Below are 23,270 nucleotides of genomic sequence, written 5' to 3'. Positions count from 1 at the left end.
CGCAAGGTGGCGCTGAGCTTTTCTATGCGGTTTATAAACTTAATGCCAATAAAGTTGCTGTTGTTCTGGAAGCCAGACGCGCGGGGCTTGTCGGGATTTGTGGTTCTATGGATTTCGGGTTTTTTTTGTTCCAGTGTAGTCCTGTCAGTTCAAAGCTTTCGGCTTCAATCCCAGTTGAACTGGCGCACTAGTTATCCTAAGCAGTCAGCTGTGAAGGGGTCACTGTCGCCCTGGCAGCGCCCAAAGCAGTGTGTGGGTGAGTTGTATCCCTTAATAATCTCAATGCTGCGGGGGTAGGGGGCACTTTTCGGCCTATGCCCAGTGCGCACTGTGGGGCTTATCATTTTCGGTCTTGAGTGACATGAGTGGCGCGGTATTGCCTATCTGCTGTTGTTCAACTACAACTACCACAACCCTCTATTGCTGACGCCTTTGGGATGAAGCAACTGAAAGGGGAAGGAGCCCCCACCCCCTACCAAACCTTCCCTGAGTAGCCTTCTTGCTATGTGGTTGTGGCTCAATGTCAGGGCAGCGAAGTCACTCCTCTTCTCACACACACTGGCTAAGGTCAGACAGCTGCCAGAGCTCCAGGCTATAGTGCAGGCATTGGGGGCTACTGGCTAGTGTCGGTATGTGACTAAAGGGCCCCTAGTAGCTTTGATTCTTGTGCAATTCTTTAGCCAACTACTCAGGCAACTTTCCATTATACATTGATTACACAATATCAGTGGTTTGTGAAGTTATTTGTAAAGGGTATTGCTACTGGCAGCAGTATCTGGCTGTGTATATTCACAGCACTGCTGACTCCTGAAACATTGTAAAAGAAGCCAGGCCAAAGAGGGGACTCTAATGCATATATGGTTTGGCTGCACAGGGATAAAAAAAAAGTACTTGAAGGAGATATTTAACAAAATTCACAAAGTCATACCATTCCAAAAGAAACCTGATTTCCCCGCACTGGTTACACTACACTATGATACCACTAAAGACCAAGTTGCATCGAACAAACTAACCATATTAATGCTACAAATCTCTAGTTCTCAAGAAATGGAAATCACCAAACCCACCTACAGTTATAGAATGGTATAAGCAAATGTCAGAAATAAAACAATTCAAAGAAATAGCAGCTATGACCAAAGGAAAAAATAAAACCTTCCAAAAATATGGTTACCATGGACTACATACCTAGAAACTTTGTAAAGGCATACAAAGCTCTACCACAGCTGTTCACGAATGGGTAAAAGTATCAAGGTCTACCAACATCTTTTCTTTTTCACTGTTAACATTCTCTCCCCTGTTATTAATTACTGTTGTTTCTCCAAGTAGTAATCTACCAACAAGGTTACTTATACTCAGGACTCCAGAATTGCATAAATCTAAGATAAGAATTACTATGTACTAGTTCTACATTGATGGTAATTTTAACCCCCCTCCCCTTCTTGCTTTCTGTATCCCCTAAAATATCTTTTCAGTAAAAGGTAAAAAAAAGAAGCCAGGCCAAAACTTGATTACAAAATGCTTTCAACAGTCAGAAGAAGGGGTACACAAATACTATTTTCACTTGCGTTTACAAGTAAGTTTAAATCCATCTAATGTTTTTAATGAATATATATTGGAAAGTTGCTTAGAACTACATTTTCTTTCATTGCACAAAACAGTTTTTGATCTCTTTAGAGCATTGATTGAAACGACTGCCTTTTTATTACAACAAACATTTTGAAAACAATGTACAAGTGAATTAAATAGAGCTACATTTAGGGCTCTGGCACACGGGGAGATCAGTTGCCCGCGACAAATATCCCTGTTCGCGGGCGACTAATCTCCCCGAGTTGCCATCCCACCGGCGACAATGTAAGTCGCCGGTGGGATGGCACACGCTGCGCAGGCGATTTCGGCAAATCGCCGAAGTTGCCTCGCGAGGCTTTTTCGGCGATTTGCCGAAATCGCGCTGCCGCGCGTGCCATCCCACCGGCGACTTACATTGTCGCCGTTGGGATGGCAACTGATGGCAACTCGGGGAGATTAGTCGCCCACGAACAGGGAGATTTGTCGCGGGCGACTAATCTCCCCGTGTGCCAGAGCCCTTAACACTGGTCACCAAATGAGTGGATATTTGGTGATATGGACACATATGTGTGGGGCCATATCAGGCTGAACTGATAAACACCATTACAGGCTGTTTGGAGAGGACAACATCACCACACATGGTCTGAATGGGCTGAATCAGCAGCTTAAATCTACCCTTTTATGTCTAGCTTAACTGTCGTTGGGTATACTGTCGTAAGTATATAATTTTCTCATTTTTATTTTAAAGGAAAAAGAAACCCCATAAAACATCTAGCAACTAAGACATGGCACCAACTATGCATAAAAGAGAAATCTCAAAAAGAAATAAGGTAGTGTGGTATTCTGAATATAACAACACTGGCTGTAAAGTGTGTGGTAGTAATTTCTGAAAATATTGTAGGTATTGTATTTTGAATAATATAGGTCAGTGCTGTCCAACTTCTGTGGGATGGAATTTTTCTTGCCTACATGGTGGAAGGCCAATAATGGAAGCCAGTGTTGACTTCTCCACCGTTCCGTGGGTCCATACCCTAACTATGTAAATTCAAAGAATTTTTGCTTTGTTTGATTAAACCTATTATCTCAGGTTATTGTTGTTGGGTTATTTTAGATCAAAGGAGAAATTAAGACTTGTACTGCATCAATAAAGAGGAGTCCCTCCCCTGTGATGATCGAGACAACGGTTGGTAAATATGATTTGTTTTTAAAATTTACTAGTGTTCTCATTTTATTGTGATTTTCTATCACTACTCTACGCTGGCCTCTGTGTCAGCCACTTGACAAGTGCTAGTAAAGCTCCTGTCATGCCATTCTCACTGCTTTCAAACAGGAATCGCCTTTCAAGCAATTGAAAATGTCGATGGCTTACTGATTACATCACCATTTAATATCCTTCAAACTTTGCAGTCCTTTTCTTAATAGTTCACTTTTGCTCTTGCCACTAAAGGGGATAAATGACTTCATGATAATTTAAAGCTTAGAAAAAAAAATCTGCCTTTGCTTTCCCACCGCCTTTACAGTCTATCAGTAGAACTTTCAGTAGTGGCACATTATCTACATGAAATTGTAGGATAAAGCCCTAAAAATAACAAATCAGAGGAAGTCCTGAACATAAAGTAGTTGGCAGATACCAGTCATACGAAAATGACTTCATAAAAATGCATTGTAGGTTCCCCAAGGATATCCTCATAAACAGAATACATGTGCAAATTTTATCATGATCTGACCAAAATTTCTAATCTGTCCAATTGACTAAGCAATGGTACAGAAATTATGGGTAAGATAATTCTGAGCCCACGCATAGCCTGAAAATTGTACGAAACATAGTTATGTTGGTATGTGTATGGTCAGCTTTAAGCTGGCAATAATGTGGTGTCTGCTACACTCTCTGTTTAGTCTGTACGCCTATTGGTTGGAGAGCAAAGGAAATCAGGCGGTATGGCTGCCTTTGCGCCACCATGGAATACGTAACCTTATTGCATTGCACAGTTCATTTGGTGTTAGGTCAAATATGAAGAGACATTACCCTCACATAGAGTACAGATAAATGTGAGTTCAGTTATGGGTTGGGCTGTTGCACTGCTTCTCTTTATTCCTAAAGAGTTGGAGTCATGGTACACATTTTCTGCATAAAATAAGAAAGTTCAGGACATAGCTCTCTGATTATTATGAGGTATAATATTATCAATTATTCTGAAACTAAGGTTGGCAAGGAGCTTGCATACAATTTTCCTCCAAAAAGTCTGAGTGTTAGGGCTTGACCAAATGATGTGAATAAATGGGACTGTAGGTTCATGACATATAGGACAATTCTGCTTGTCCCCATTCCTGAATTAGGTTAGATGCTAAGGTGAGTAGTAAAGCGGATGGAGAATCTTAAAGGAGAACTATACCCCTGGGTGCAAAAAGCCCCCTTAACTATCATTGCCTAGACCCCCCCCCTCACCTCTCCCTTATCGCATATTGTTTAAGTTTGCTCTCTGTCCCTATCGCTAACCGCTAGCTAAAAATGCTGCATACCTCACTGACAGCTTCTTACTGACTGAAGACGGGTCTCTCCACCGATACGAACTTGCTTGCGCATGCGCAGTTGGAGTTAGCAGGAAATCTGCTTCAGCTGCGCATATGCAAGCAGGTAAGGTGCCGGTAGTGAGACCTGAAGAGTCTTCTGTTAGTAAGAAGATGTCGTCAAAGTTACGCGGCTGCGCTTCTTTGCATTTTTAGCTACCAGTTAGCAAAATGGACAGTGTAAACATAACTTATATGGAGTGTAAACTTAAACAATATGCGGTGAGGGGGGTCTAGACAATGATAGTTAAGGGGGCTTTTTCCACCCAGGGGTATAGTTGTCCTTTAAAATGTTTTAGTCTGAAGATATGAGGTAATAGTAAGCTTTTGCTGTGGTCTTGTCACAAGCCTCAGGTTCCAATTAGGCATGGCCCTTTTCCTTTTGCCAAAAGAGGCCTGAATGGGGATTAAATAATGGCAATTAGGTTCCTATAACACTTAATCACAAATTTTCACTGGTCATTGGGTCAGAGAATGCATTCCAGACGAAGTCTAGTTGTCATAGGTGGGACTTCAAAAGAAAACATATACTCCTACTTTTATTTACAGATCTGGTGCATCAGACAGATTATATGGTGTCAAAAGGAAACACATGCAAGACAAAGGAGCTCCAAAACACCTCCGGACAGAGTTGCTAAAAACAGGCTTTTATTGATCCATCTAAAAAATGCCTGACGCGTTTCGTGCACTTGCGCACTTACTCATGCCTATGAGTAAGTGCGCAAGTGCACAAAACGCGTCAGGCATTTTTTAGATGGATCAATAAAAGCCTGTTTTAAGCAACTCTGTCCGGATGTGTTTTGGAGCTCCTTTGTCTTGCATGCAGATTTTCCCTCCAGCTACAGGTTCGGGGCCCTGAGCACCCGGGACCAATCTTGGATTCTGGTGAGCGTTTTCTGACTTAATGTTATTTGTTTAATCTTTTGGGCCTCTGAGAACATCAAGCACTGCGCCAGGTCCGGGGTATTCACACCCGGACCTCACTAATTCGTTCGGTACGAATTGTCTATTTTAATTGAAGCCCTTATTGTTTATTACTATATGCTTATCCATTTAATTAACCCTGCGACTGTGTGGCTAGTTTTATTAGTATTCGTATATTGAAAAGGAAACACATACTCCTAATCATGTATTCACAGAGCTGCTGCACCAGACAGATTATATGGTGTCTAAATTCACCATAACATGACTTGCAGAGTACTGGACAGAGTACTGATTGCTGAATACTAAAGTTTATTTCAAGGCACAACTAGACCATTATTTTAATATGTGATCTTAAGATCCATAAATCTTAAATAATACTTTTTATCGTCTCATTTTAGACATCTATCGGGTTTAATGAAGTTGCTGTCTACTTTTCTGAAGAAGAATGGAGAAATTTAGAGTTATGGCAAAAAGAGCTGTACAGTAATGTGATGAGGGAAATTCACACTACTCTAATCTCGCTAGGTATATTTGCATTAAATAACTGCATGTTTCTGAATTCAGTTGGATCTAATTCAGTTCCTACAGGAGAAAGGCACTTCACTTTAATATTGGAAATACAGTGCTGGTTCAATTGGTTAGATACACCTACTTCTAGTGAAAAAGGATGCACAAATACCCAGTACATAGACACAGTGTAGTGTGGATGGAGGTATCCTCTTAACTTGTTACTGCATGTTTGGATGAAATATCTGAAGGGGACCATTGGATTTTTCCACATTTTCCTATAGACTGTACTAGTGACTGTATTATAGATTTCCATAATCACTTTACTTAAGTCTGTCTGCCATTCCCAAATTTGTCTCTGGCACAGTTTCGAATTCAAACCTCTTTTTACATGAATGCTGGTGGCAGAGTAGATCAGTCCTGGCCAACTTAAGGTCAGCCCTTTCAGACCAAGTCAGCAGCTTATTGATTCATGAATGGGGCCTTCCAAACAGCCTGCCAACCAATATGGGCAAAATCAGTCCTTTATTTATCAGGCAGGTTAGAAAATCCTTTTTCACAAGGACTGCATTTCCCCCATTGAGATGGTCGACTCCCAATGGGTATTCGTAGGCCCCTTTTATGATACAATTGTTTGACACATGAAAATTGTAAAATACTTCTTATGTAGAGAGCCACACCTAGGCTTAATAAACAGGCACAATTTCATTAATTACAAAAAGCCTTCAAACAGACAAAAACATAGTTGAAAACACTTAAAATATTAGAACTCAGCACCATCGCTTCTACCACTACCCTAATGTTCCATATTGCACAGTATTGAATAACGTAACTTACTTAAAAGTAACTATGTTTGCATCTCCAGTATAATCCAAAAGGTAACAAAATATCAGTAAAGTAACCATAAATATAACAGCTGTAAATGTATCAACCTAAATATTGTTACAGTGTATACAGATTCAGTATAAGTCAGGAGGGATATTAATATGTATAATACATGGAATAAGTGACAGCCATTTACAGAAAGCAGAAAATATTAAACAATTCGGGTGGCAACTATACCAACGTGATATAATTAGAATTATCTATATTGTAATATCATAAAAAGCTCTAATTGAGCAAGATATTACTAAAGTAAGGTGCGTGAAAGGAATAACCTTCTACGTAACCTTAAAGAGATACTGACACCAGAAATTAAGCTTTTATTTACATCTATCATAACAGTGTCTTTGCATGCTATTTATAATTTTGCCATAAATGTATTTGCAAATGCTTTTACATAACCCATCTGAAACCCCATGTTTCTCTATGAGGAATTGTGCAGCAGGAGTCCATTATCATAAGAAGCTATAGGGACAGTCCGGTTGGCAAAACAATCCGGTTTATGAACCTCAAGTAACAATTGCTTACAAAAGCAGTCTCATCAGCGAAAAACAAACAACATGACCTGTAGGCCACTTTTAATGTACATTCATATTTTAACGAGAAGTTTTTTAGTGTCAGTATCACTTTAAGTGTCCGGACACAAATGAATGTTATGCGCTTGAGTGAGCAAAGCCAGGTGCCCAGAATCAGATAGCGTTTTATGTTACAATGACACTTCTACCGGGGTAAATACATCTTTACGCAGCCTCTGTTTAAAAGGCTTATCACATTACAACTACAGAAGCCTACGTGGGTCACACCACAGACAAGTGCATATAGTATTTCAATGATTATCGCTGACGCGATACATTACAGAGATTATTCGATTCATGATGACTAATAGGATATATATCTCAGAGTTGATAAATTGTGAACATGTATCACTAACACCTGACATAATGGGCAAGATCTTGAAACCTAATTGGCTGTATTGATGCTGCATCCATAATCTTGGATTAATAAGCATATCTACAATGAATGGACAATAATAGGCAAAATGTTAAAGGTATATCAGTCCACTGTAGAAGTAAGCATAAATAACAAAAAAGGTGAATGGGCTTGAAAAGTTATCATAACAGACCAACTGTCTGTGAAAAGTCAGATGTGTTGTCTCAACATTAGGAGACGTGCATCAATAAGTGCTTTATAGAAAATTAGTGTAATACCCCAAAAGTCCAATATCCCTATAATGTGATGTATCCAGGATATTAATATGCTTGATCCTGTCTGGTAACAAAAAAAGATAAACGTTTAAAAATACATCATGTACCTATAAAAACTGTTTCAGCTCTTCATTTTCCCTGAGGTGTGTCAGTATTCAACCTTAGAATCCATTTTGTTTCTTTCTGTAGTAGTGCTTTAGTTAGATCACCACCTCTTATCCCCTATTTCACTCAATTTATCACATATGCTTTCAAGCCATTAGGAGTAGCATTGTGTTTACATTAAAAAATGTTTTGCAACTGTGGGAATCTTATCCCATCGGGCATCATCAGTTGGCCATTTTGGAGCATTAATGATGCTGTTCACATGCTCAAGAATGAATCTCCTGATTTCTCTTATCATCCCTTTTTTTACACAGACATTCCAAACAATAAATAACTCCTTTTGCCTTACAAGTATAGAAGCCTTTAATATCAAAGGTCCTCTCAAAAAGGGACATCATTTATAGGTATTGCAGGGATGGCTAGCTCTCAACCCATCTAGGCGGGCAGGCAGCTATTTTTGACTTTTTAGATCCTAGAAAATGACTATGGCATAAAATATCCCCCAAGTTCTTATTCCATTTCAGTCATCTACACTCTTTTGGGGAGAATTGGGGTCAGTAAGTAAAATATGCCAGATACATTGTAGTATATACTTAACCTCATTCCATATATTAATATACATAGATATAAAGTGTCGACAAATTGATGTCTTATTCTTAGATTGTCTCTGTTTAGGAATTAAAAGGTGATTTCTGTCAGTTTTTAGATCATGTTTAAAACCTTTATTTACAACCGCACCAGAGTATCTTCTTTCTTTAAACATCATCTTTAATTTGGATGATCTGTGACAAAAGTCGCTGTCTTCTGACCAATTACATCTCATTCTAACAAGTATTCTAAAAAGCCAATAATGCAATATACATGTTGAAAGGTCCAATAATGTCAAAATAATAGTCATATTAGTAAGTCTTTGTTAAAGTGCTGGTGAATTATAAACTGCAATGGTAATAGACATATCTAACGTGTGATGAACATCTTCGTTACAGGTTATACTATTGCTCATCCTGATGTTCTTTGCCGAATTAGAAAAGATCAAGATCCATATATTAGTAGCCTGGAAGAAGAAAGGAAAACTTCTTGTTTTCCCTCCACCAGTAAGCACCTTGTTTTAAATTTTCCTGTAACACTGCTAAAGTGCATGTAGGATGTAATTGTAATTAGCTGTGAGTAGTTTCAAACGTTTCACACACAGCTCTGCCATTGTGAAATATTTACCCAAGTGCAATTTTTGTACCTTGTGTAACTTCATCAAAATTCACATCAATGTATTTTCTGAAAAACCAGTTACACCTTTGTGACCATAATCTGTTAAAATGGAATAGTGCTGTATCAACAGCCAGCACAAAGTTTTACCATACAATTTTAAGGGTAATACTTGCAAATGAATGTCATATTAATACCATAAAGTCATGATGAATGTGGGATATTAGCATGGAGAATATGGCAGATAATAAGATGATAAAGTAGCTGCTGTATCTTTATAATAGAAAATTCCCTGCCTGAATCTGAGGAAACTAATGAAATTAATGAATGGTGGCACTCTTGATAAGTTAGCATATTTTTTTAAATTTTGGAATTACACCTGGAAAAAAGACCAGAACGTTCATAGTTGATATGCCAACATTTGTTGTCCTCACAACTGATGTTGATGTTGTGGTAAATTTCCGATTAGTAGAAAGTTTGTCAAATTTCTAATTTTTGCACTTTCTGTGATACATTTGCTGTAGGAGTAAAGTGTAAATCAACCATCCTGCAATGTTTGCCAAACATCAAGTAACTTTAGTTACTAAAACTGGCACAAAGGTTGCTCCTGTTATTAAATTTCCCCTTTGTTTCTCTTGGGTAAAACACTTGTAAAAATAATAGGTGAGTCTGGGCTCTATGACCCATTAGAGTCAGTATAAGTATCTTCCATGCTGTGGTTTCATGCTGAGTAGAAGTTACTTGTGTGTTCCTAGCCTCATTTTTAAGCTTATTCTGATATGTATTCCATTTTTCACACCAGGCTCCTCCATTTTGAGTCCTGATATCCTGTGCCGGATCAAACCTGATGATGATCCTTGTAGCACTCATAATGAAAGACTTTTGGATAATTGAGAATCCTTGGTATAGCAGTGCACAATGCACACTATTATTTTTACTTATTCAGTGCTGTCCAACTTCTGTGGTACCGAGGGCCAGAAATTTTCTGGCCTACTTGGTGGAGGGCTGATAATGAAAGTCAGTTTCGGACACTCCCCTTTTTTAAACTGCACCCACTTCAAACCATCACAAGAACTTGCCTATACCCACATTAATGGTGGTAGCACAGCAAAAAAGCACTAAGCTACTAGTAGCAGCTACTTTTTCACGGCTACTATACTCCCAGAAAATACATAACTTGTCATTAACAATACTGAGAATTGTCTCTTATAAAACACACATAGAGACAATTATCAGTAAATGATCAGCATTGTCTATTTTGGTAGCCACAACAAGTAGCTGCTACAGTTGCTCTGTGTGTCTTCACCCTTAAAGATCAACTCTTCACCCTTAAAGATCAACTCTTTGCATAGTACAATGTTTTGATTTGGACCCTGCTAAGGGCTCTGGCACATTAGTCGCCCGCGACAAATCTCCCTTGTCACGGGCGACTAATCTCCCCGAACTACCATCCCACCGGCGAACATGTAAGTCGCCGGTGGGATGGTACACGCTGCGCCTCACGAGACATTTTCAGCGATTTGCCGAAATCGCGCCGCCGCGTGTGCCATCCCACCGGCGACTTACATGTTCGCAGGTGGGATGGCAACTGATGGCTCTCGGATGGCAACTCGGGGAGATTAGTCGCCCGCGAACAGGGAGATTTGTCGCGGGCGACTAATCTCCCTGTGTGCCAGAGCCCTAAAGGAATTTGGAATGAAAAGAATTGTAAGTATAGAACAACTTTATGTGTAGGGTTAAATATGCAGAGAAATAATCGAAACCAGTTAATGAAAATCTATCATCAACACAGATTCTTTTTTTTTTTTAAATGTCAATTTTATTAACTTTGAAGAATACAAAAGATTTGAGCAGTACAGTACAGGCACCTGCAAGAATTCAGCAATAATCAATTTATGATAGGTGATTAGCCATAGTTAAACATTAGCTTTTACATGGAACATATGAAAGAACATTACCACAGAGTTTTGTGTGCCTGGGGCAAACACACCTACAAAAACAGAGTTTTTTGCATTTATGTTGTCATGCTCAGTTGCAACAAGACTGCTTAATAATTTCTGCTGCTCAATACATTAAAAAAAGACTGATTTCATATTTTGTTCACACCAGGTTCTTCGGTTCTCAGTCCTGACATCTTATTCAGGATTAAGTATGATGATGTTCCTAGTTGCTCTGAAGATGAAAGTGAAACAACAAATTACCCTAGTAAGTATGAGCTTTATGAGTATTGCTGCAGTGTTAATGTCAATAGGTGCCTTATCATAAATGCCTAATAAAGTTTGTATACACAGAGGTTTTTTTTACTGTCAGTAATCTAATGTCCAAGTTACTCATTTCTGAGTTATAAGACTAGATGGTTTCATTAGTTGTATAAAAACTCTCAAACAATCAAGTGGATTAGAACAAAGTATTTGGTAGGGAAAGAGTAAAGAATTTTGTAATTCACCTAGGGGACAAAATACTGTTTTCCTTCTGGTTGGTTAGCCGCATGTGTGTTTATATATGTACATCACACAGCTATGAGTTCTCTTCAACCCATATTAGTTACATTATTCTAAGACCCTGTACAGTATAAGTTAATATAGTATACTGCATAACTTGCTGGCACTATATATAAATAAATAATGATGATGATTATTCAAAATGCATGGGTTCTGGGGTTTTCCATATAAGAAGGAGGAGCATGCTTTAAAGAAGAAGGAAACTTTAAATGACTGGGTAAGATGCAGGGTCGGACAGGGACCAGACCCTTGCGGCGCTCCCCCTGCCCGACCGCTCATGCCCTTTATGCGCTTGGGGGAGGATGTCGGGTGGGGGACCCTGCGAGGGGTGGTGGGGGTGGCATGGACGTGGGCACCTGTACTGGCATAGAGGACAATTAATTTTGTAAATAATTTTGAAATTTTTTTGACACCTGTTGAGTAAATGTAAGTGCTATAGTAGAAGCTGTGTATGTTTTTTTTAGATCCACCTTTTTTTATTGGTGGATTTTGATCTCAAAAGAACTGAATGTTATGGGTGCCTGTGTTTACAATCATAAATATGGTTTAACTGTTTAGTTGTTTAAGTTTAAACAGCAATAGGTGCAGCTTACAAGTCCTGCTCTATATATAAATAGTGGTTAAATCTTTTGCTTAAGAGGCTCAACCAGCAGCTGCATTTGACTAAAACTGTTTGTATGTACTCTTATTCAAGCTATGTAACAAATAAATATGTTCTTTTTTTATATAGTATCAGAAGAACCTGTATCAGAGGCCACCCAGTTGCCAAACTTGAAGGAAGTCCCACCTGGCTTTGGTGAGAATCCAGCAAAGGGATATTGTTATCATACACAAAAGGAAAACATGTACCATAATAAAGGTCCCCATACACGGGCCGATTGTAGGGGCAGAAACGAGGGGCCTGGCCGACCGATATCTGGCCTGAAATTGGCCAGATATCAGTCGGCCAGGTTAGAAAGTTCAGTCGGATCGGGGACTGCATCGGCTCGTTGATGCGGTCCCCGAACCGACTGCCCCATTGCCGCCGTTAGAATTCAGTCGTTTGGCCCCAGGGCCAAATGATCAAATTCGCCTACAGGTTCACCGATATCGCCCACCCGTAGGTGGGGATATCGGGTGAAGATTGGATTTACTTTAGTTTTGAAAATGTTATTTTAGGCCTCCAGCCTAGGCCAGATACGTGCAACACTGGTGAACCCACCCATGCCTAACAGAATTAACCAAAATGGGCATTATGCTCTTTAATAGATGCGGTGAGATTACCACCAGTCAGCATGTCATCGTGGAATGTAGCCTCTCAAGCAGGTATACCTGGTTCACTGAATTCACATCACATAAATATTGCACTTCTTCCATTCTGATATTAAACAGAAACATGGCCACAGCTGGGCCTTTTGATCTTATCATTAATTCGTGCAGTCCCCAGTGAGCTATCCGGTTAATCGTTCTGTGGTGTAGTTATACCTAGAACAGAAAAACAGGTTGACCAATGACCCCATACTGATAAAACAAAATATGGAGGGCAAATGGGAAAGCCATGTCTATTAAAGATTAATTATCCTAAGAAAGCAGAGTGTTTATATTTACCAAGGCAGAGCTTCAGTAGAGAGTAGATGATATATAATAATATATATTGTATATGCTGTCAGCATATACAGAAACCCAAATTACTTGAGGGGGGGAAACATATATGTGGGAACCTGGTTTACGTGGGACCCTGAGCAAAAAAAAAACAACTATTTTACAAAATTGTTTATTATTTAGTTCAATAGCTTTCAAATATTAATGTTCAGTTCACTATTCAAACAAATATTTGTTGGAGAAACTTGTCAATGTTTAAATCAGCTAAAACAACAAAGCAAATATTTGTCTTTATATAAGGCTGCCTTTTGGAAAATACTGGCATTTCTGTAAAAGAAGAAGAGTATAACAGTGACCAGGAAAATATTGATGACGATGATAATAAGTTTGACAGTGATGACGTGAAAGGTGATGATGAAGAAAGTGCTAATCCCAAAGCAGAAGACAGTATGTATTATATTACATTTTAATTGTTTAATTTTTTAATGAAGTATGAATTTGTAAAGGTACATCCAGTGTTTACAGTAAGGGCAACATACTAGTGGCCTTGCCTGTAGAATTCAGTGCATACCCAATAAATTGGGTCCTAGGCATGGCATTGTTTGAACCCTCAATTTCCTGCAGGTACAATTGAGTACATTTTCATCTGCACCTACAACCTAAAGTATACAGCAGGTCTTTCATGCTTTATGGCTCAGATCCTACCTATCTTTATAAAAAAGCAGTTTGTCTGTTGTCACAGATCCTGTCTGATACCCATCATACAACATATGTTATTGTATTTGTTTGTGCCACCTCTTTTGGTGTTTATTGGCTTCATGGCTTGTTACCAAGCATTTACATTGGGTGTTACAATGCAACATGTTCATATCAGGACCAAAACATTTATGACTTCTTGAGAATAAAGTATCCCTTGTTGGTGTTTCTATAGTCACATTTGCTTTTGAAAACGGTTATGTAATAAACTGAACATAGCATATACTGGTACTTTTGTTTTATTTAATGCAGCTTTTTGTTTGTTGAGCTTGAATTCTCATATTTTTTTCCAGTAAATCAGCTGATTTTCAATCCAAATTTATCTCTCTGGATAAAACACGTGGATGAGTCTTCAGAATCTCAAGACGTACAAAATTCTTGTGTTGGTAAGTTACGGATATAACCAAGCAAAACCAGGTTGAAATACATTTTAAGGGGCCTCAGAATCAGGCATTTATTATTTAAATTAAGATGAACCATGCAAAGAATTCCTTGAAGTTATAACACTGGAAGAGAATGTATTATATATATTTTACTTATAAGGAAGGAAAGGGTATTGCTAATAAAGTCATGCCATGAAGCAGCCATTACTGGATTACACAAGGAGGTACTTCCATTCTTTTAAATTACTGAAGGTGTCAAAAAGGCGTGATCATTTTATCCTGCTGGAGCACTCATCGGTAGTTTATGGCCTTAGTATCCTTGTCGGTGGTTAATGCCACAAGTGACGTTTTTTTGGCAGAGAAACACCAGTTCACCCTGATCTGCTCTTTGAGCATCAACAGGAATTGCATCCTCCTATCCACAGAATACGGTGCGCAGGGGGGCAGGACGCCATGTGAGACAGCGGGGCCCTGTGTTGTGTTCCAAACTGCTGCACAAAGTGCTGTTGTAATTGTTAAACTTACTTTAATAAAATATAAAAAAGATGGCTTGCACCTCCTTATGCTTTATATGGGCCAGTGCTGCCAGGATGGGACAAACTGCTTTCTTCGATCAGTTAGCAATTAATTCATTATAAGGACGCTAGCTTTATTAATGTGTCAGTATCTTTGGGAGGGTAATCAAATGTAACTGTAACTGTGTTTTTGCATTTAAAACAATATACTAAAATAGGGTCTTTTACCGCCCCACTCCATTTCTGATGTCATGAAGGGGGCAGGCAGGCACATGCCTATAAATAGAGGCTATTGGAGGTTAACGCAGAGCATAGTAAGGTTGCGGGTGGGGAGGGCGGGTGTAAATGCTTGGGTCAAACCCACCCAACATGCAGGTTTTGCCCCAGCCCACATATCACTAATTGCATTTTAACTCTTTGAATTTTGGTGTATTTCCCATTCTAATTATCATTCAAAACTGTGTTTGTCTTTGGTCTCTGTTAATCCGGGTGGTTAGAACCTTTTGTTTCTTTGTTTGCAGTGCTTAATGGGATATTTACAACAGCCTGAGCAATGGCCTTTTCACTGCACCCGACCTCACCCCCATATACTTGGTACACGCCCCACTTTGTGATTAAACCCTGCTGTACAGAAGAAATTAAACTAAAACAAACTAAAATACAATGTAATCATTTTTTTTTGTATTGTTGAAAATGGACAGATATTGTGTGGGATATAATTACATGTGGTTTCATCCTGCAGGAGTTGATGATTCAATCCGAAAAGAGGAGAATGGTGCAATAGCTTCTGTCAAACCGGCAATGCAGAAAACCTACTTGGAGCATTTCTCAAACAAGGAAAATTCTAATGAGGACAAGTTGCCCTTTGGACAACAAAAGGTTCCTACAGTCAATAGACCAGAAAGTAATACAAAAGGGGAAGAAAGCCTCCTCTCCATCGTGCTTAAGAGGGCAAATGCCGGCAGCCTGTACCCTCCAAATTACCTGTATTTTAATAACTATAAATGCTCAGAATACACCAAAGGTATCCCAAGACTTGCTGAAAAAGAGACGTTTTGCAGTACCAACACGTCAAGTTTGCAGACATCAAAAAGCAATGACATTCTTAGCAGTTTTCAGTCAGTGAAGTCTGTGCCCGGATTCCGAACCATTCAGGAAATAGACAAACCGTACAGATGTACCGTATGTGAGAAGACGTTCAAAACTATAGGTATTCTTAACGTTCACATGAAAACGCACACTTATGTCCGACCATATCAGTGTAATGAATGTGGCAAAAGCTTTCGTGACAACTGGAATTTAAAAGTCCACCAGAAAATACACACAGGCGAGACGCCGTACAAATGCGCCATATGTGAAAAGGGCTTTATTCAGTATGCTACTTACATGAAGCACCAACGCATTCACACTGGGGAGAAACCATACGTCTGCTGTTACTGTGACAAAAGCTTTACAAACAGTTCCAACCTAGTCAGGCACCACCGAACACACACAGGGGAGAAGCCATATATCTGTGTAGAGTGTGGCAAAAGCTTCAGTTATAACACAAGTCTCATTCAACACAAACAAATCCATAAAATAGACCCTGTAGAGAGTGGAAAGATAAATTCTGAGAAAAAATGAGTCTTGGTTTTAGGGGTGGAGGGTTACTGTGATGCTGCTTCCCACATTATAAAACACTTGTTAATTATGATTACTAATGTAAGATATTTGCACATGTTTCAGAAAAATGTCCTATTGCTGAGGGTATTGAATACATTTCACTTTGATTTGAAGCTGCATTAACCAATTGAACTACAGAGGCACAAGCCAATCACACAACAGGAAGAGTACTTTAAGTAACAAAGTATAGTCAGATGGTGTATCACAAACAAGTGTAGCTACAAAGCAGTGATCCCCAACGAGTGGCACGAGACCAACATGTTGCTCACCAACCCCTTGAGTGTTTCTCCCAGTGGCCTCAAAGCAGGTGCTTATTTTTGAAATCCTGGCTGGGGCAAGTTTTGGTTGCATAAAAACCCAGTGTACTGCCAAACTGAACCTTCTGTAGGCTGCCAGTCTACATAGGAGCTATCAAATAGCCAATCATAGCACATTGGCACCCTGGATATTTTTTCATGCTTGTGTTGCTCCCTAACACTTTGTCCCATTTGAATGTTGCTAATGCATATAAAAAGATTAGGGTCCCCTGCTATAGAGGAAGCAGCCCTGTGAATGCTGAGCAACCCACTAATAGGCAGCTTCATCAATAATGTTTTATTCCTAAAATTTAGGTTTGCCCTAAAAGGCTTTTGCTGTAGGGCCCAGTATCTTATTGCAATCCTCAAATCTAGGACTGAGAATTATGTCTGCATGATAACTGCTCTGCTGCCTCCTACATGCATGGAACTGTTACAAAAGATCCCAGTATTACTTTGAAATCCTGAATAATTAGGCTTGTAATCATGGGAGTAATCAATACAGATGGTACAAGCTGTACTGATGAACAATACCCGGATTTACTAAAGCTCACAGATGTGTATGACATGTATATATTATGTATGGAGTGTGTGGAATAAAGTGCCAAACTGGATATTAAGGTGCATTATAATGAACATTGATGGATTGTGAAACCAATAGAAGTGTATCCAATAGAAGTTACACCTATAAAACATTGGCACTCCTGTTTCTGATTGCTGCATAGTTCAGTTTGCATTGACTCCGTGGCAGCATTCCAATATATACTGATTTAACAATGTGTGGGAAACTTTCAGTATTAGACAATTTTTGAGTCACAGATGACATTTCTATCAGAGCAAGAAGTACAGCAACTCCTTTTCAAATGCAGATCTGAAAGGCTGATGGTTCAGACTAACCTATGCCCATATGTCTGGCTAACATAGAAAATAAATGCAAGCCTTACTATTGGGGGCCTTTCCCTTTTATAAAAAACAAACAAACATTTCTCTCAGATTTCAAGTTAGAAATGCTGCTTTCTAAAGCCACTGAATAGTAACTAAGATATCTCCAAAGGAAGCAACATGACATATATATATAGAATATATGAAGGGTATGTAAGTGTAAAAAAGAAAGAAAGGCATAAACATTGGGGCCGGCTCTCCTATTCACTGAAAACTGCAGAGGCTCAGGATACTACTGCAGCTGCCTCATGTCGCCATCTTCTTTTCCGGGGTCCTCTCTACAGCCGGGTCTGGGTGCGCATGTGCAGTAGAGTGAAAAGCTGACCTCGGAAAGGAAAAGCCAGCTTTTAATTCTACTGCACTTCTGCTACAAAGAACAGGAAAATATTGTGATGAGGTGTTCTTACAGTAATATCCTGGGCCAGTGTGTTTATCAGTTAACAGGAGCACCAGCCTGAGGCCCCAAGTAATGACCAGGCCTAACATTTTGGAACCCCCCCCCCCCCCAACTGCATTAAAAACACTTGCCCATTTAAAGTACAGTTTCACCATTATAAGTTGTAATGTGGTATGCTGATTTGTGCCATCATTGCCATTGTTTGGAGTTATGGTAAATGCTATGGGGTGGTTGTAAAAGGAGATGTTAACCAGTTAGCTTAGGATTCTGAGCAATTTACATTTTGTTTCTAGATTTCAAGATACTCGTATTATAATGAAATTGAAATATAAAAAAATAAGAAACAAGTTGGAGATCAATATAAGATCTGATTGTTTGCGAGGTCACAGACCTAAGGTGGGCGATATCGGGCTAATTTGATCATTTGGCCCTAGGGCCAAGCGATCAAATTAAAACCATGGGCATAGGTGCTGTGAGACCAAGGACTGCTCCAACGAGCCAATGTGGCCCCCCATCCAAAGAAAATCAAACCTGCCTGATCAGATCTGCCCAATTTTCAGGCCAGATCTCTGTCGGGGGCGCCCATACATAGGCATATAAGCTGCCAAATTGGTCTAACGAACCCGAATCAGCAGCTAAAATCTGCCCCTGTATGGCCACCTTAACAGTCTGGAGATAATTTCAGAAGTAAAACAGGAAAATAGGCTGTTGTTCTGCTTATAAAATTGCAAAGAGTTGTCTGAGTTGACAAGATGAGAAGGCTTTACTCCTGAGATTTTCTCTGCACAGTCAGGCCTGCCAGCAGGTGGCGCTTCTGTTCCAATTTCATCATAATAAAAATGTATAAAAACAACTGCTAATATTTTTTTAAAAAAGAAGGCATATTAAACCCATTTTTGGGCATTAAGATGATTTTGTTACCTAATTTGGGTTCACTAAGGTTAAGAGGTTAGGAACAATATATGTCAGACAGATGTCCAAAAATTATCCTAGGTGCTCATTCAAGGCAGATTGGGCCTGTTTTTTGCACAATTTTTGTAAAAAGTATTTCAGTCCACCTAAAACTTTTTCTAGCAGCTTCTTCAGTTCTTGCTTTTTCTTTTCCTACCTTTACATCTACTTCTACTAGGTTTGTTGCCTTCTCCCTGGAGGTCCCATTTGCAAATCCAGACCAGTGTATATATTTACTGTGGCAATGCCCATGGCACACTCACATTTCTCACACACGGTGATTTCTTGAATCCACAGTGATTAGTAGCTCTAATACACTAAATTGTCAATTATGCCATTGCTGTTTGGCTGGTATCACATGTATTCAGTACCAACCATGACTTTTCTTCCAAGTGCAGTTTCTTTTAATGAAGCATTTTGGTTTTATTGCCAAACAGTAATTAGCAACTATGCTCTTACACACTGGTGTTCTTGCCTGCCTTTTCCCCTGCGATGGATAATACATCGCTCACATGCCTTTTGGCAAACTCAGAATGTGGCTTCTTATTTTTAATGGCCTTTTTTGGCCACTCTTCCATAAAGCTCAACTCTATGGAGTGTACAGCTTATTGTGGTCCTATGGACAGATACTCCAGTCTCTGCTGTGGAACTCTGCAACTCCTTCAGGGTTAACTTTGGTCTCTGTGCTGCCTTTCTGATTAATACCCGGATTAATACCCGGTCTGTGTGTGCCATCCCGCCGGCAACTTACATGTTTGCCGGTGGGATGGCGGATGAAGGCAACTCAGGGAGATTAGTCGCCCGCGAACAGGTAGATTTGTCGCGGGCGACTAATCTCCCCGTGTGCCAGAGCCCTAATCAGTTAACATCAGTTAATAGAGCTTCCCCAGCACAATCCTGCATTGAAATTTGTTTTTCAAAAACACAAACATATTTTTTTATATTTAATTTTGAAATTTCACATGGGGCTAGCCATATTCTTCATTTCCCAGGGTGCCACATCCATGTGACTTGTGCTCTGATAAACCTTAATCACACTTTTCTGCTGAGCTGCAAGTTGGAGTGAAATCACCTCCTCCCCCCCAGCAGCCGATCAGCAGAACAATGGGAAGGTAGCAAGATAGCAGCTCCCAGTAGATATCAGAATAGCACTCAATATAAAGAAATCCAAGTCCGGCTTGGGACTCTTCCAGTTACATGGGAGTAGGAGAAACAATAGGTTACCTGAAAGCAGTTCCAATGTGTAGCGCTGGCTCCTTCTGAAAGCTCAGACTCAGGCACAATGCACTGAAATGGCGCCTACACAGCTAAGAATAACATTTTAAATGGTAGTGAATTATTTGCTATGTAAACAGTGCAATTTAGAAATAAAAAGTACACCATAAAAATTATTACAGAATCCCTTTAAAGATATTCAGCCCAGTGCTTCTGTAGTGACCGGCTTGTAGGGCATTTTTCTATGCCCTGGTGGTCAGGCTCTCCCTAACAAAAGCTGACAAGGGTTGGGGTCCGGTCATTATGTGGGACGGTCCATAAAAGACAGTATGGCTTCATGTTTCTTCCCTAGAAAGGTTTCTTTTAGCTTAAAATTCTGCTTTGTACGGCTATACTGCAACATGATACACAGTGTCATTCAGGTTGGCTGAGACATCTTCCACAGTCTTTCATACCAGCAACATCTCATAAATAATCATTTATTTTCTTGAGAGAGAGAGAGAGAGAGCGAGAGAGAGAGAGGATATTTGAGGAACACATGAAAGAAATCCCAACTTGGATATGGTTAACTTCCCCTTAAACAATATGGTATTTGTCACAGAAAGGTGAGGGCCTTTTATTAATGAGAATAGCACAGGTATCAATGATAGTGATGAATAAATCTGTCCCAGTTTGCTTCTTCGAAAAATTAGCAAAATGCACGGAAGTCAATGGCAGTGTTTTCAAAGCTACCACATGACTTATTTTGCCCCATTACTTTTTTGTAGTGGCAACTGGAGTCTATGGACATCTTTTCGCAGAAAAACATGGTTAATATTTCACTCATCACTAATCAATTAACTTGTTCTAGTCCCGGAGAAGAGACAAGTACAACTTTGTTTCTGTTTATGGTGGGGGTCAGTATTGACTGGGATTCAAAACAGTCCCTGGCAATTTACACAGAGGCCCAGACGTACCCCTACCAGCCCACTAAATAGCGTCTGTCTGATGGGCGGGGTCTTGAAAGTTGTTTAGATCCTTTGATACTGTAATTCCCATTCCAGTCCAGAGGCCTTTGGGATTTTCCTTAATGGGGACATTATACCATCTGGGTTTGTGTAGGGGTGGCTGTTAAATAAAGCAGTTATGGCAGTCCTCTGCTATTATTAGTTTATTCCCACATTGTACACACACTGGTCTGATTCAGGTTCTCCCTTAGTCTCTTAATAAAATATGTAGTTATAAATGGAATGAGTGACTGCAGCAGGTGTAGCCAGCAGCTCTCTGCAGTGCCCATGTGGTTAAAGCTGGCCATACAGGCACCAATAATATCGTACAAACTCTTGTTTCGTACAATATTCTGTGCGTGTATGGCAACTCGGCAAAAGATATCGCAGAAGGCTGTGGATATCGGTCGACTCGCCGATTGGGCAGGTTTTGATGGCACCTGAGCAAAATCTGTTTTTACCTCCATATCTGACTATTCAGCCCCGACCGTCAGTGGAGGTTTGGAATGATCTTTTGTGCGAAAGATCGAGAATCGCCATGTGTGTGGCCAGCTTAACACGAGCCCTATATATATAATTGTGGCACAGCAAGACTGAAGATCAAACATAGGTGCCCAGTTACCCCATTCAGATTAAGGATTTATTAATTGTCTAGGGTGGAGGATGGGTGAATGGGACAATCAGATCTTAAGGTGGCCATACACGGGCAGATCCGCTTGCTTGGCGCCAAGTCGCCAAGCAAGCGGATCTTCACCCGATATCCCCACCTACGGGTGGCGATATCGGGGAGGAATGTCGGTGAATTCGATCGTTTGGCCCTGGGCAATGGGGCAGTCGGTTCGGGGACCGCATCAACGAGCCGATGCGGTCCCCGATCCGACAGGATTTTCTAACCTGGCCGACCGATATCTGGCCAATTTCAGGCCAGATATCGGTCGGCCAGTCCGATCGTTTCTGCCCCTACACGGGCCGATAAGCTGCTGAGTCGGTCCAGGGGACCCATATCGGCAGCTTCTATCGGCCCGTGTATGGGGACCTTTACTGTGTGCTGATTAGCATATGCTAATGAATATTGCTGCAAACATTCTATCGCTATAGCAACATTGTACTACACGAATACCGCTTACTTGTATGCAAATAAACATTTGTTGCTTGTTCAAGTACCTCTGGTATACTACAATCTGGACTGTGCAGTACTGAGAGGTGTAATTCAACAACACCGCACTCTTCCTCCACACAACACTGTAGAGGGCACATCTGAGAGAGAGGGTCTTTGTGTAACTGTGTCCAATTTACTCCTTGTCAAAGTCCGCAGTAACTGGCAGGCTAATGATATGATTAAGTACAGGGATTGTTTGTCCATATATTGCAATCTATTTTAGCTGGCCTTTAACTACCCTTTATTTGCTATAGGATAGATAGACAGCTTGATTGATTAATTATTATTATTAACATTTATTTATAAAGCTCCAACATATTCCGCAGCGCTGTACAATAAGTGGGTTACATACATTGGATATACAGAGTAAAATATAAAGCAATCAATAACCGATACAAGAGGTGAAGAGGGCCCTGCCCAAAAGAGCTTACAATCTACAAGGAGAAAGGGTTGAGACACAAGGTGTGGGAATGGGCATGACCAGAGTTGTGAGAGGTGGGGCACAGGGTATTGCTAAACTAGATTAGGGTAAGCTTCTCTAAATAAATGTGTTTTTAGAGATCTCTTGAAGGCAGAGAGATTGGGAGAAAGTCTGACAGTTTGTGGGAGCGAATTAATCAGTCTTACACATTATCATGTTTTCTCCATTTTACTTATTCCCAAATAACCAGCAGGCAGGCTTCAGTGCAAGATAAATATATATTTTGAGAAATGCCAATGTCCTAGTAGATTTTGTAGAAAATAACTGCAAGCTCCAGTAAGACAAAAAAGTTAAACAAACGAGTTAATGAGAAAAGAGTTGTGTCAGAAGTGGGATTCGAACCCACGCCTCCAGAGGAGACTGCGACCTGAACGCAGCGCCTTAGACCGCTCGGCCATCCTGACAACTAGCTACGGGTTGCGTGGATCCATAATTTCTATAATTCATAAAAAAATTGTGATTTTTCTGTTCTAATAATTCTTGTG

The 23,270-nt window shown here is 40.0% G+C and overlaps 1 protein-coding gene and 1 non-coding gene across 4 annotated transcripts; one reads left to right on the top strand and one right to left on the bottom strand.

The window, feature by feature from the left end:
- The first annotated feature begins 93 nt into the window (after positions 1 to 93).
- On the top strand, positions 94 to 17,347 carry znf177 (zinc finger protein 177). Of its 3 annotated transcripts, XM_004916176.4 has the most exons (11): positions 94 to 256; positions 1,473 to 1,573; positions 2,315 to 2,396; positions 2,678 to 2,749; positions 5,457 to 5,583; positions 8,744 to 8,851; positions 11,070 to 11,165; positions 12,192 to 12,257; positions 13,343 to 13,489; positions 14,092 to 14,184; positions 15,439 to 17,274. In XM_004916176.4, the coding sequence occupies exons 3-11, from the start codon at positions 2,352 to 2,354 to the stop codon at positions 16,317 to 16,319; spliced, it is 1,635 nt and encodes a 544-aa protein (XP_004916233.1). In that variant the 5' UTR covers positions 94 to 256; positions 1,473 to 1,573; positions 2,315 to 2,351; the 3' UTR covers positions 16,320 to 17,274. The 3 variants fall into 3 exon arrangements, with proteins under 3 accessions (XP_004916233.1, XP_002938650.2, XP_017951437.1); XM_002938604.5 differs by lacking the exon at positions 1,473 to 1,573; XM_018095948.2 differs by lacking the exons at positions 94 to 256; positions 1,473 to 1,573; positions 2,315 to 2,396 and having other exon boundaries at positions 2,676 to 2,753; positions 15,439 to 17,347.
- Positions 17,348 to 23,106: 5,759 nt separating this feature from the next.
- Positions 23,107 to 23,189, bottom strand: trnal-cag. The gene has a single exon. It is a non-coding gene; the product is annotated as a tRNA-Leu (tRNA).
- Between the last annotated feature and the right edge of the window lie 81 nt (positions 23,190 to 23,270).

This window comes from Xenopus tropicalis, chromosome 7, assembly GCF_000004195.4.
Source record: "Xenopus tropicalis strain Nigerian chromosome 7, UCB_Xtro_10.0, whole genome shotgun sequence".
NCBI classification, from domain to species: Eukaryota; Metazoa; Chordata; class Amphibia; order Anura; family Pipidae; genus Xenopus; species Xenopus tropicalis.
The sequence above is the reverse complement of the archived record's forward strand: the minus strand, read 5'-3'. Positions and strand labels throughout refer to the sequence as shown.